Source organism: Pituophis catenifer, unplaced genomic scaffold (assembly GCF_029215685.1).
Source record: "Pituophis catenifer annectens isolate HBS135680 unplaced genomic scaffold, rPitCat1.0.hap2 SCAF_7, whole genome shotgun sequence".
Lineage (NCBI taxonomy): Eukaryota > Metazoa > Chordata > Lepidosauria > Squamata > Colubridae > Pituophis > Pituophis catenifer.
In genome coordinates, this window is record NW_027256887.1 from 71444174 (window position 1) to 71457309 (window position 13136).

At 43.1% G+C, this 13136-nt stretch overlaps 1 protein-coding gene across 1 annotated transcript in view; it reads left to right on the top strand.

The window, feature by feature from the left end:
• Nucleotides 1-13136, top strand: part of TMEM178B (transmembrane protein 178B) — a 368543-nt gene that overhangs the window by 321554 nt on the left and 33853 nt on the right. Inside the window, exon 3 of the mRNA XM_070947569.1 lies at nucleotides 12012-12149. Within this exon, the coding sequence (XP_070803670.1) occupies nucleotides 12012-12149 (138 nt within the window). The remainder of the gene's footprint in view (nucleotides 1-12011; nucleotides 12150-13136) is intronic.

Here is a 13136-nt window from a genome sequence, read left to right on the forward strand (position 1 = left end):
GTCCAGCTAGGTTCAGTTCCAAGTGGGGAGGAAAACACTGGAAACATGGAAGCTGCTTGGAAAGATGGTTTAATGGTGGAGTAGACAGGACCAGGCTTGAGACAGTAGTCAGGCTTGAGATCCTGGCAAAAAAGCACATCGGTGAGAGAGAGAGAGAGAGAGATTTATACACTCTCTTGGGCCCTGCCTTAGAGTTTCCTGTTCCTGTACAAGAAATGTACAGTCTGGCTGTCAGTCAATGGGCGGGAGTCTTAGCTAACTTTGTAGGCTGTCTGTGTCCCAGGCTTGGTTGAGCCTTGCTGGGTGATGTAATCTTCCCAGGTGCCATTTGGTGAGATGGGTAGAGGGCTAATCCTATCATGTCCTGAGGGCCATGTCTTAATCTCATCACCCTGGAGCTGAAAGGGGTGGGGGCAAGGAGCTTCAGGAAGTTGCTTTGTCTTTAAAAACATTTTTCTCCTTTTCTCATCCAGGGAAATATAATATTCTGCCTTTTTAATATTTCCCAGAATATTTCATTCTTCTAGGAGAGGGGTGGGTGCTAACTTCCTACACTAGTATTTGGTATAATTCATTTACCAGTTACCAAAGCAGTTTCAATTCCACATTCAGGAGAAAATCCCAGCTACAGTGGGTTCGGATCATCATTTCCAGCCCAATTCATCAGGAGCCATTTGGTTATTGCTTTCTTAGTTGTTTTATTTAGTAACACTTATCTAGTGTCTCAGTAACAGAATACTGAGAATAGCCTCCAATTAATCCAAGAAGGGCTTTTAAAATGTGACTCCTTTGAGTAAGCCTCACTCATGTGTGCATTAATTTCCTGCAGAAAGGGACAACTCCATCAAGTCTTTCCCAACTTAGTTTATTTAATCTACCAGCTGAGGCATAGATTTAACTTCACCTTACACTACCTACCGGATGGGGGAGAATTTCCTGGTGGACGCTTTATCGAGGATGCCTCAGTACAACAAATTCAAAGTAGAAGTGATTAAACTGATGCTCCCCTTGCACCAACTAGCAGCTCAAGTAACCCAAGGCATGGATGGAGCAGTGAGTAGTCAATTGGTACCATCACTCTTCCACAGATCCTGTCCACGTTCTCAACATCCTGTATAGAAACTGAATAGGATCCATTTAAGTATGACAAAATATTTCTAAGATTGCATTCCTATTACCTTGGGATCAGCAGTGGGTTTCAGAAATGCTTACCACCGGTTCGCCCCGCGCCTTCCACGCATGCACCCAGCCTTCCATACATTTGCTTTGCTCACGCACATGCCTTCTGCGCATGCGCCCCGCCTCGAAAATGTGGCTAAATAGGACGTCTTTATGCCGGGGTGGGTGGGCGGCCCACCTGCAGTCACCGCTACCGATTAGCCCAAACCGGTCCGAACCGGCTGAATACCATCTCTGCTTGGGATCCAGGTTGAGGTGAATCTAGTAAATTTGCAAATCTTTGCAAAAAAAGATGAATCTCCAACAGTTCCAGTTCACCCACCTCTAACTTATCAACAGCTTGATTAAGGACATGCTGCACACTATCAAAAATGTTGCCACCCTGTTTTGTGTAGTTCTAATTAGACAAAAAAAATTAACATATTTAGGTACATCCACTGTTTTGGGGTAGAATTGCAGATGGGCCTTAAGAAGAGTCCTACTCTTTATTTGAAGATGTTTGTCCTGAATGGAGTGGAAGGCTGGTTAAATAAAGTAAAAGATTTATAGCAGCTATCAATACAGTGATCATAGAGTTAAACTTTTTTAGAGTTATACAGTTGTTTTTTTTCACAGTTCCAGGAAAATAGAATGCAGAATACAGTATTTTGGCCAGCTGCATGCATATGTTAAGATCACAAGTCCTAATACTCCTAACCTAATCAGAATTACAATACAACTGCTATGTAGTGTGGGGTGGTGGTGGTACTGAGCTTTGGAGGAAGGCTTACATATATTAAGACTAGGAAACTGTCCCCATTTGCAGAACTGTCCTTGAGAAGCAAGTATGACAAATATTTGGAACCCTAGTATTTTCCTAACACCTCATCCTTTTTCTTTCAACATTTCCTGTTTTTCCATATATCTCTTTGGCTCACATGCACATGGAAGTATGTGGAAAACAACAAATTTATCTTGGGTGTATATGCTCTCAGTGTACATAAGGAGAATAAAATACATTCATCAAGAATAAAAAGATACAACACTGTCTCTGTGTGTGTTAAACAGTAAAATGTTAAATCAGCTATGCAATTGAAAGTGTTTCTTATTAGTCACATCTACTTCTACAATTTTCCATTCCATTCTCAATTCTCTCTTACTTTTCTTCAAAATGCCCAGTCCTTATTAGGCTATTTGGGGTTCCTGCAACCCTATTATTTTTCCTGAATACTTTTGGAATACCTACAAATCAGTTTTCACTAAATTATAAAGAACTTCCTCTACAGGTCATTGGTAAATGAGTAGTGGAGCTATGTTCCACTTCTTCTTTTTCTTAAAACTAATGAGGACTTCCTGTATCATTTGTCTCTACACAGAATCATACTCAGAAAACAACTGGCTAAATCTAAATATAGGATATTTGCAGGTCAGGTAAATGCCAAGAGTTCACTTGACATTTCTATTAATTATTGAAGTTTGTCCTTTTCACAGAACATGTCAGCATTCAGGGCAACATCTCTTGTCTTATTCTCTTGCTTCCATTAATAGCGAACTGAGGGGAAACCATTTCTTAAAATTACAGAAAATATTAAAACGTGAAGCCTGTTTCCTCCTTTTTTCATATCAAGCTGCAAATGGATCTAGATGATGGTCCTTTCAAATATTAAATAAAATATCTTCCAAATGGATTTCCTTCCAAATTCCTGAAAACACCTTTCTCTGCTCAGAACTAAGAGAAAGTGAGACAAGCAATGTTCCCTCAGGGCCAAGCTAAATGATTAAGTGCTTTATGCTGTACCACACAGTATTTCTTTTTACTCTAGTGCAGGGGGTGTCAAACTCGATTTCATTGAGGGCCACATCAGGGTTGTGTTTGACCACGGGGAGCCGGGGTGGGCGTGGCCAGGGTGGGCATGACCAGCTCAACGTCACTTGCCTTTGGTGCCCTGAGTGCTCTGCCAGCAAAAGCAGGCTCTCGAGCTCCATTTCTGGCTGCAATAGGTTCCTGCAACCCTCTGCCAGCGAAAACGGAGCCTGGAAGGGCCTCACACAGCTCTTGCAAACTCCATTTTCACTGTTAGGGGCACCGAGGGCTGGTCCTTTGGTGTTTTCAGGGGCCCCCCGCAGGCCAGATCTAAGCACCCCGTGGGCTGGATCCAGGCCCTGGGCCTTGAGTTTGACACCCCTGCTCTAGTGTAAGCATGTGGTATTAAGGAGCACTTAGCTGACCTTGGCTGATCTACCACAAAAGGGTAGTAGACTAGAGGTAGTAGACTACAGGGTAGTAGACTACAGGGTTGCAGACTAGAGAGGAAATTGTGAAGAGATTTTGGGAAAAGGCAATTGTTAATCATTTCCATACAGGTAGTCCTCACTTAATGACCATAATTGATGGGGTCCATGAAGATGCAGTCAAAGCTCTGTCTGGTTTTTTATGTGTGTTTTGAATAAAAATGGAAAGGATGGAAAGACAACAGAGAATTTGGGATGACTGATGGAAGTATGGATCAATTCAGACAGTTCCTTTTACAACTAAAGATAGCTTATCCTTTTTTTAGGGCCTGTTGGAGTCAGATTGGGTGTTTAGATTGGGCGCTTAGCCAAGTGATAAGTTTGCTGCTTGAGGAAAGAAAGTTCCTTTTCCATCGATTGGGGCAAGCAAAGTGCAGAAAGCAAGATGAGTTTAGCTGCTTGAAACATTTCAGCATATCTATCCGTATGAATGAAAGATTTGCAGAATGTACTGTATAATATTGTTTATTTAATGGTTGTAGCAGATGGTTAGTGTAGATTTTAATTGTTAGCGCTGGTTATTTTTAATGTGAGTTAGTTATTATGAATGTTTTATGTACGCCTACCTTACTGCGAAGATGTATTGTTTATATTTCAAATTGTACTGTAGATGTTTATGTTTTACATTATACTGTAGATGTTATTATGTATTACATTTGTATCCCTGTGCAATCAAATAATTCTGAGTGGTTGATATAGAAATAACTGTTCTAGCCAGTAAAGTAAGTCTTCTTTGATTTAATGCGGCATACAAATCTGATAGGCAGTCTGATTTTATTAGTACAGGTACTATTGATTTAAGCTCTTACAAGCATTCTTTTTTCAGCTATGCAATTATCATTATGTTCCTATAATCATTCCTGCAGTAGTTTTTCTGGCTTGACGTGCACCAGATACATTTGGCCAGAGAAATGTGATTACGTGAAGGAATGATGGCAGTTGCAGTCCCACAGACATTTAGGACTTAGCTGACGAAAGCTAATTGTCTATACCAGGGCTGTCAAATTCACGGCCCACAGACCGGATGCGCCACGCGCTAGCCACGCCCCCGCTCAGTTTAGCAATGGGGCAAAAAGCCCCGATACATCATGTAATGCTACCATGACAACACGACTTTGACACCCCTGGTCTATAGTTCGCCTCATTCTGGAGCAAAGAGTAAAGAGAATCGCTCATCCAAAATTTCTTTACGTTACTAACTGCACATTTTACTCCAATCCCATAAACAGCAACAGCATAAGTGAATATGCCCATGATTTCCTACAACAGGGGAACAAAAAGAATCCATAACCTTGATTACTACTTCTTGCATGCCGACAATACCATGCTCCCCATTTATCATATGGGGATCCACGGCAAGGCATGTGAGATGTATTCCAAGAACACCATGAAAACTACTTAAATGTAGAGGGAGTAGTACATCCTTTTTACACAGGGAGAAAAGGCAAAGAAAAAATAAACGTGTGTGATAAAATGTTCTGCTGCAGAAGGCAGGGGTAATGCATACTACTCATTTCATGTTCCTGTTGTGAAACTCATCCTGGATAACAGGAGGATGTCCCTAGTAAAGTTATGTAGCTATGCATCCCTGGAAGACAGCACCTTGGTTTTATTGATATTAGACCTATTCAATTGCTTTGAATTCTGATATGGTGCATGCTGAAACATGTCTCTCTTCTCTGACCTCTTTCTTTTAAAATAGATGTAGTGGCTGATTCAGCACATCTGTGCATTCATTTCTCACTGAAAGAACTGCTCTGGATTGACTTGTCCGCAGCCTTGACATTTCTGTATACCACATTGTGACAGGGAAGGAATGCCAACCAGATAGCTTTGGACAACACAGAGCAATTCCAATAACCAGTTCACTTCACTATTTTCCTTTCACACCACGCTGCCTTTTGTCCTTGGCAGCAGTTGTACCAAGGCAGTTAAAGATCGATTTTTTTAAAAAAAAAATAAGGTTTTTCCTGATATGTCTGCTGTTAATTATTATTATTATTATTATTATTATTATTATTATTATTATTATTATTATTATTATTATTATTATTATTATTATTAGGCACTTGTTACCATGTCCAAGAATTTTATAAGATACATCAAGAAATTGCAGCTTCCTGCAATAACATCAGCAGAACTGCAAAAAAATGCGCTACTCAGAACATCGTACATCTTAAGAAGGTACTTGGTTGATACCTAGGACGCTGGCAGCAACCCGTATCAACCATTAGCACCAGTCAATGGTATTTGTGATGCATTTTTGAATGTTCAGTTGACTGAGTTTCATGTTTAATGAATAAAGTAAATAATAATAATAATTAATAATAATAATAATAATAATAATAATAATAATAATAATAATAATAAAACAATAATAATAGTAATAATAGTAATAGTAATAATAATAATAAATTATTTAAAAACAATAAAAACACTTAAAAACAATTGGTGCTGACAAGATCACCATTGGTCAGCTGCAGAAAGCCACCTTACTGGGATCTGCTCGCATAATCCACCAATACATCACACAGTCCTAAACGCTTGGGAAGTGTTTGACTAGTGATTTGGGATACGGAATCCAGCATGGTTATCTCTTTTGCTGTGTATATTGTCACTTTGTGTATAATAATAATAATATAACTTTATTGTCATTGTATGAATATACACAGTATACCAGGGATGAAATGTAAAATTTGTTACTACCAGTTCTGTGGGCATGGCTTGGTGGGGGGGGGGGTAATGTGACTGGGTGGGCGTGGCCAACTTTTTTTTTTTTATTTTAACTTTTCAAAGCATTTTTTCTGCAAATGCAAAAAAATGCTTTGAAAAGCCTCTGCCGACCAGGAACACAGCTGGGATCGTCAGAGCCTTTTCAAAGCATTTTTTTAACCACCTCTTCCGCTGAAGAAATTGCAGAAAACAATGCTTTAAAAGTCTCTCTGATGATCCCAGCTGAGTTGCCTGATCATTTTAAAAAATACTTTGAAAAGTCTCTCTGACGATCAGGCAACTCAGCTGGGATCATCAGAGAGACTTTTAAAGCATTTTTTTTTGCAACCGGTGGCAGAAAAAAATGCTTTGAAAAGCCTCTGAGATCCCAGCTGAGCCGCGCGATCATCAGAGGCTTTTTTTTTTACTTTTAAAAGCATTTTTTCAGCGGAAGAAGTTGTAGAAAAAATGCTTTTAAAAGTTTAAAAAAAAGGCCTCTGAAGATCGTGCGGCTCTGCTGGGCATGGTGCGGAGGTAGCGCAGGGATTTTTGCTACCGGTTCTCCGAACCACCCGCCGCCATCGCTACCGGATCGGGCGATCCGGTCCGAACCGGGAGCATTTCACCCCTGCAGTATACCCATACTCTCCCTCTTTTATAGAAGATTTGTAATTTTTAAATATCTTTTAGTATTTTATATATTCAATTTTAAAATTGGTTTTAAATAGTTTGGGGTTTTAAATTTGTCGGGGCCAAAATTATTTAATTTGATTTTATTCTACTTTTAAATTTTGTATGTATGTGTTTTATTGTTTGGCTGTGCACCGCCCTGAGTCCTTCGGGAGTAGGGTGGTATAGAAATCAAATCAAATCAAATCAAATCAAATAAATAAATAAATAAATAAATACAACGAAATTCACTTAACTTCACTTAAAATGTTTTCAAATAAAGTATTTGAAATGGGAATAATTTCCATAGAATTAGACATGGTCGCCTTTTGCAGCAAAATCAACAAAAGAGCCCTCTGACACCTTAAAGACAAACTGAGTTACTTTGGCAAATAGATTTGGCAGCAGAGTTCACTGTATCGTTCTTGTACCATAATGCATTTGTTTGTTTGGAGAATGCCACTAACATCATCCAAATATTCTTGCACATGTGCAATTTAATTTATTTATTTATTTATTTATTTATTAAATTTTTATACCGCCCCCTCTCCCGAAGGACTCGGGGCGGTGAACAGCCAAAATTAAAAACACACAATACAAATATTAAAATGCATTAAAACAGAATTAAATTATCTTAGGCTTCTCCAATTTAAAACCCCGTTACCCATAAAATTCACCAATTAAAAAAATTTTAACCCAGCCCGGCTTGCTGAAACAAAAAAGTCTTCAGGGCCCGGCGGAAGGTCCGGAGATCCGGGATTAGTCGTATCCCTGGGGGCAGCTCATTCCAGAGGGCGGGTGCCCCCACAGAGAAGGCTCTTCCCCGGGGGGTCGCCAGCCGACATTGCCTGACAGACGGCACCCTGAGGAGACCCTCTCTGTGGGAGCGTGTTGGCCGGTGGGAGGTTATCGGAGGCAGAAGGTGGTCTCGTAAATAACTGGGTCCTAAGCCATGGAGCGCTTTGAAGATGAGAACCAACACCTTGAAGCGCACTCGGAAGACCACTGGAAGCCAATGCAGCTCGCGCAGGAGAGGTGTCACGTGGGAGCGCCATGCCGCCCCCATAAGTACCCGCGCGGCCGCATTCTGCACCAGTTGGAGCCTCCGAGTGCTCCTCAAGGGGAGCCCCATGTAGAGAGCATTACAGTAGTCAAGGCGGGAAGTAACGAGGGCATGAGTGACCGTGCATAGGGAGTCCCGATCCAGAAAGGGGCGCAACTGGCGTATCAGGCGAACCTGATAGAAAGCCCCCCTGGCCACGGCCGTCAAATGCTCTTCTAAGGACAGCCGTGCGTCCAGGAGGACACCCAAGTTACGCACCCTCTCCGTGGGGGCCAATGTCTCGCCCCCAATAGTCAGCGATGGCACCAGCTGACTATATCGGGACGCCGGCAGCCACAGCCACTCAGTCTTGGAGGGATTGAGTCGGAGCCTGTTCCGCCCCATCCAGACCCGCACCGCCTCCAGGCACCGGGACATCACTTCAAGGGCATCGTTGGGGTGGTCTGGGGTGGAGATGTACAGCTGGGTGTCATCAGCGTACAGATGGCACTGCACCCCAAAACCACGGATGATCTCGCCCAGCGGCTTCACATAAATGTTGAACAGGAGAGGCGAGAGGACCGACCCTTGTGGCACCCCACAAACCAAGTGCCTTGAGGTCGACCTCTGCCCTCCAGCCAACACAGACTGCGACCTGTCGGAGAGATAGGAGGAGAACCACCATAAAACAGTGCCTCCCACTCCCAACCCCTCCAACCGGCGCAGCATGATACCATGGTCGATGGTATCAAAAGCCGCTGAGAGGTCTAATAGGACCAGAACAGAGGAGCAACCTCTGTCCCGAGCCCTCCAGAGATCATCAACCAACGCGACCAATGCCGTTTCCGTGCTGTACCCGGGCCTGAAGCCGGACTGGAACGGATCTAGATAGACGGTTTCCTCCAGGTACTGCGGGAGCTGTCGCGCAACCACACTCTCAACAACCTTCGCCAGGAAGCGAAGGTTGGAAACTGGACGATAGTTTACTAAAACAGCTGGGTCCAGAGAGGGCTTCTTGAGGAGGGGCCTCACCACCGCCTCTTTCAAGGCGGGAGGCAAGAACCCCTCACTCAAGGAAGCATTTATAATCCTCTGGAGCCAGCCTCGTGTAACCTCCCGGGTAGCCAGCACCAACCAGGAGGGACACGGGTCCAATAAACATGTGGTTGCGTTCAACCTCCCCAGCATCCTGTCCACGTCCTCGGGAGTCACAGGGTCAAACTCATCCCAGATAACCATCTCAAGACAGACCTCGGACAACCCGCCTGTACCTACCCAGTCGGAGTCCAAGCCTTCCCGAATTTGAGCGACTTTATCGTGCAGATAATGCGCAAAATCCTCAGCACGACCTTGCAAGGGGTCTTCCCGCGCTCCCAGATGGAGAAGGGAGCGAGTCACCCTAAACAAGGCAGCTGGGCGATTTTCTGCCGACGCGATAAGAGCGGAAAAGTAATTACACTTCGCCGCCTTTATCGCCACTAAGTAGGTCTTGATATAAGACCTCACTAGTGTACGGTCAGATTCGGAGCGACTGGCCCTCCAACTACTCTCTAGGCGTCTTTTCCGGCGTTTCATCCCCCTCAGCTCCTCGGAGAACCAAGGAGCTGGGCAGATTCGGCGCCGGGTCAGAGGCCGCAAAGGCACGACCCGATCTAAAGCACCAGCGGCCGCCCTATCCCAGGCGGCCACCAGGTCCTCAGTCGAGTCGCGTGCCAGAGTCTCAGGAAATGGCCCAAGCTCCATTCGGAACCTATCAGGATCCATCAGGCGCCTGGGGCGGAACCACCTAATTGGTTCCGCCTCCCTGCAGTGGGGCATAGCGGTCAGGAAGTCAAGTCTAAGGAGAGAATGGTCTGACCATGACAAGGGTTCAATAACTATATCCCCTGTATCTAAGCCATTCAACCACTGACCAGAGACGAAAACCAAGTCCAGCGTGTTTCCTCCTATGTGAGTGGGGCCCTGAATTAACTGGGTCAGGTCCATGGCCGTCATGGAAGCCATGAACTCCCGAGCCGCCTCAGATGCTTCACCGATGGACGGCAGGTTGAAATCCCCCATGACTAAAAGCCTGGGGGTATCAACCACCACCCCGGCTATAACATTGAGGAGCTCGGGCAGGGCCGCTGCCACGCAGCAAGGAGCCAGGTACGTAACCAGCAGGCCCATCTGCCTCCCATGGCCCCACTTCACAAGGAGAGACTCACAACCGGCTATCTGAGGTACAGTGGCCTCCCTAGGATCAAGACCTTCCTTTACAATAACCGCCACCCCCCCCACCCCTACCCTGGGCCCTTGGCTGATGGAATGCGCGGAAACCCGGTGGGCACATTTCTACGAGGGGGACCCCCCCCTCCAGGCCCAACCAGATGTGGCAGATGATTTCTGAATGTAATTTCTAGCCTGGTGTAGATACAGAAATGAGTATCCACAAAATATTTAACCACTGGTGAGCTGAAAGCAAACTAACTGAATGATGGTGCTGGTGATAGATACATCAGCATCAGTTCTTATATAAGGAGTAGAGTTATTTGAGTGGTCTTCTGGTAATAATGTTGGGGTCATATCTGCAACAATGAATCCCATGTGAATTCACATTCCCAAATGAACAAAATCTAAACCTTATGAATGTGCTCATACTTTGCTATAATGTATGGCTGGATTTATGCAACTTAATGTCAAGATCCCGACTAACGAACTCAAGCAAATCAGAACTCGGACGCTAAGGTCTTTCTCTAAGAACTTCTTTATTGGGTACATCATATTGACACGATCAAATGGAAAACCAACTCTAAATTTTTCCCACGGTTTCAGTATAATTAAAATAGGAAATAACTCCCTCCCCAAAAGTCACAGGTCACATTGGTCAATTAGGTTAATTGGTGGGCTCTCCAGGCCACCTCCTTCCCGTCTCTATTCGCCCCCTGTAGAGATGACCTTGGTTCCCACGAGAAAGTTCTGTGCTTTATCTAGCAACGCATTTCATCCTCCTTCCCCCTCCTCACCCTGTGTGGCAACTGAAGAATAGAAAAATGGTTTCTGTCAATTCGAAGTGGACACTTAATGGATGTGGACAGAATGGTGGCCATGTTTTAAGACGCTTCAACATATTAAGGCAATGCAGACATTGTCTCATCTTGTTTTACTAATATAATCTTAGTTAGCCATAAAACTGTCTATTGCAATACATTCTGTTACGCCAGGTCTCACAAACAAGCAAAGCCCCACCCATAGGATGCAGGCAGCAGGCTAAATTACGCCCCCTCCAGTCCATGGAAAAACTCCACGGAACCGGTCCCTGGTGCCCAAACAGTTGGGTGCCACTATCTTACACTGCTCCTCTAATCTCTGGTTTAAAATATATAGTCCCATCTATAATTGCTATCCATAGTATTGAATATATTAAAATATGAGAGACAGGCAAGTACTCCCATGAGCATGGAGGCATTCTGTCTATTCGAAGCAGATTCTTGTTCACATTTTTCTTTTCTGAAAACATGCTTGTTTCTCAACTTACATAAGATAAAGGGGATTTGCATTTTAAAGAAGATCACAGAAAGAAGTGGAAGAACAAAGTTAACAGAGACAACAACCAAATATCTTCTTCTCTCTAGGTCTTGGGGTCATGCTTTGTTATTTGTTAATTCAGACTTGTTCTTGTGCGATTTCTGGATAATTGGGTTGCAGGTCATCCTTGACAAGGGCCAGAATGGAAAGTGTTGAGAAGAGGCAAATGGGAATGAAATTAAAACTCTTGATTTTAGGGAAAAATAATGTCAAATTCAGTTTTAAAAACTGCAATATTAAAACATGTTTGTAACTCCCTACTAGTCTTTTGCTAGTGAAAAGTAAACTTTCTTTTGATCAAATAATATTTGCAGAAGAAACCAGCTTTGTAGCTATCATCTTTTTTTCTATCTGATGACAAGCAGGATCATTTGAAACTCGACAGAACAGATGATTCTGTATTTCTTATTCTTTAAAATCAATGAAGCAACAAATCTTTTTGTAAACATTAACATGACGTGCATGAGAAGAGTTCTACTTTAGCAGGTCACCAAATGTTCAGTGTAAGGCTTAGACTTTTAAATCATCAAGCCAAACAATGACTGATATTGACCTTTATTTCACATTGCAGATTTACGCCGAATGACAGCTGGTTTTATGGGCATGGCGGTGGCCATCATCCTATTTGGATGGATTATCGGGGTGCTGGGCTGCTGCTGGGATCGAGGCCTTATGCAGTATGTGGCAGGACTTCTCTTCCTCATGGGAGGTAAGGAGAAAACGAGTTGAAAATAAATGTCCCCTTTAGCTGCATAAAATTTAAGGTCCTAGAAAACAATCCCCTATTCTATTATATAAATCAGCAGCAATGTGTTTAAAATTTTCTACAACAAAAGGTTCTTATACGTAAATATAGATGGTCCTTACTCAACAACTGGCCTGTTTAACAACCATTTGAAATCATGGCAGTGCTGAAAATCTATGCAATGTGTCCTTGCACTTATGACCATCACAATGTCCCACATTGCAATGGGTCCTGCGTGGGTTGAGAGGACAGAATCTGCTGCAGTGTTAGTTAACAATGAAGATGGTTGATGTCTATGGAGATTCTCAGTCATCCAGGTCATGGTTGTCCCAAAGGTACTTTTTTAAAAGGCAGCTGAACTTTTCTTTGTTTTTGCTTGAAGACATTTTGCTTCTCATCCAAGAAGCTTCTTCAGTTCTTCAGTTTCAGAACGGCCATGAATGGTATGCATGGGCTTTTAATGTTTTTAAAATGTTTGTTTAATAATTTTCCTATGTTATTTGTTGTATTATTTTTTTGCTGTAAGCCGCCCAGAGTCCCTTGGGAGTTGGGCGGCATAGAAATTCGATAAATTAAATTAAATTAAATGACCATAATTCCTGGCTCAGTTACAGTCTTAAGTCAAGGACTACCTGCAGCTTCTAGGTAGATCGTCATTTTTAAAATTCAGGATCTGAATCTCTCCAAGGTTGCCTTTTTCAAATTGACTTTACCTATCCAGAGATGCTTGTGAACATCATCACACCCAAGGAGATGCCATCCAGAGAGAGTCTACATGACAGTCTTTTCAGGGATGGACCAGATGGACAAGCAATTCTCTCCCTATTTCATTTTCAAAGAGCTCTAGAAGTATGGTTCTTCAGAAAAACATTTAGGCATGTTTGAATCTGGCCCCTGCCTGCTTCTCTCAGCCCATCTGTGGTAAATCTCTGTGTCTATAAGGAAAAGTGA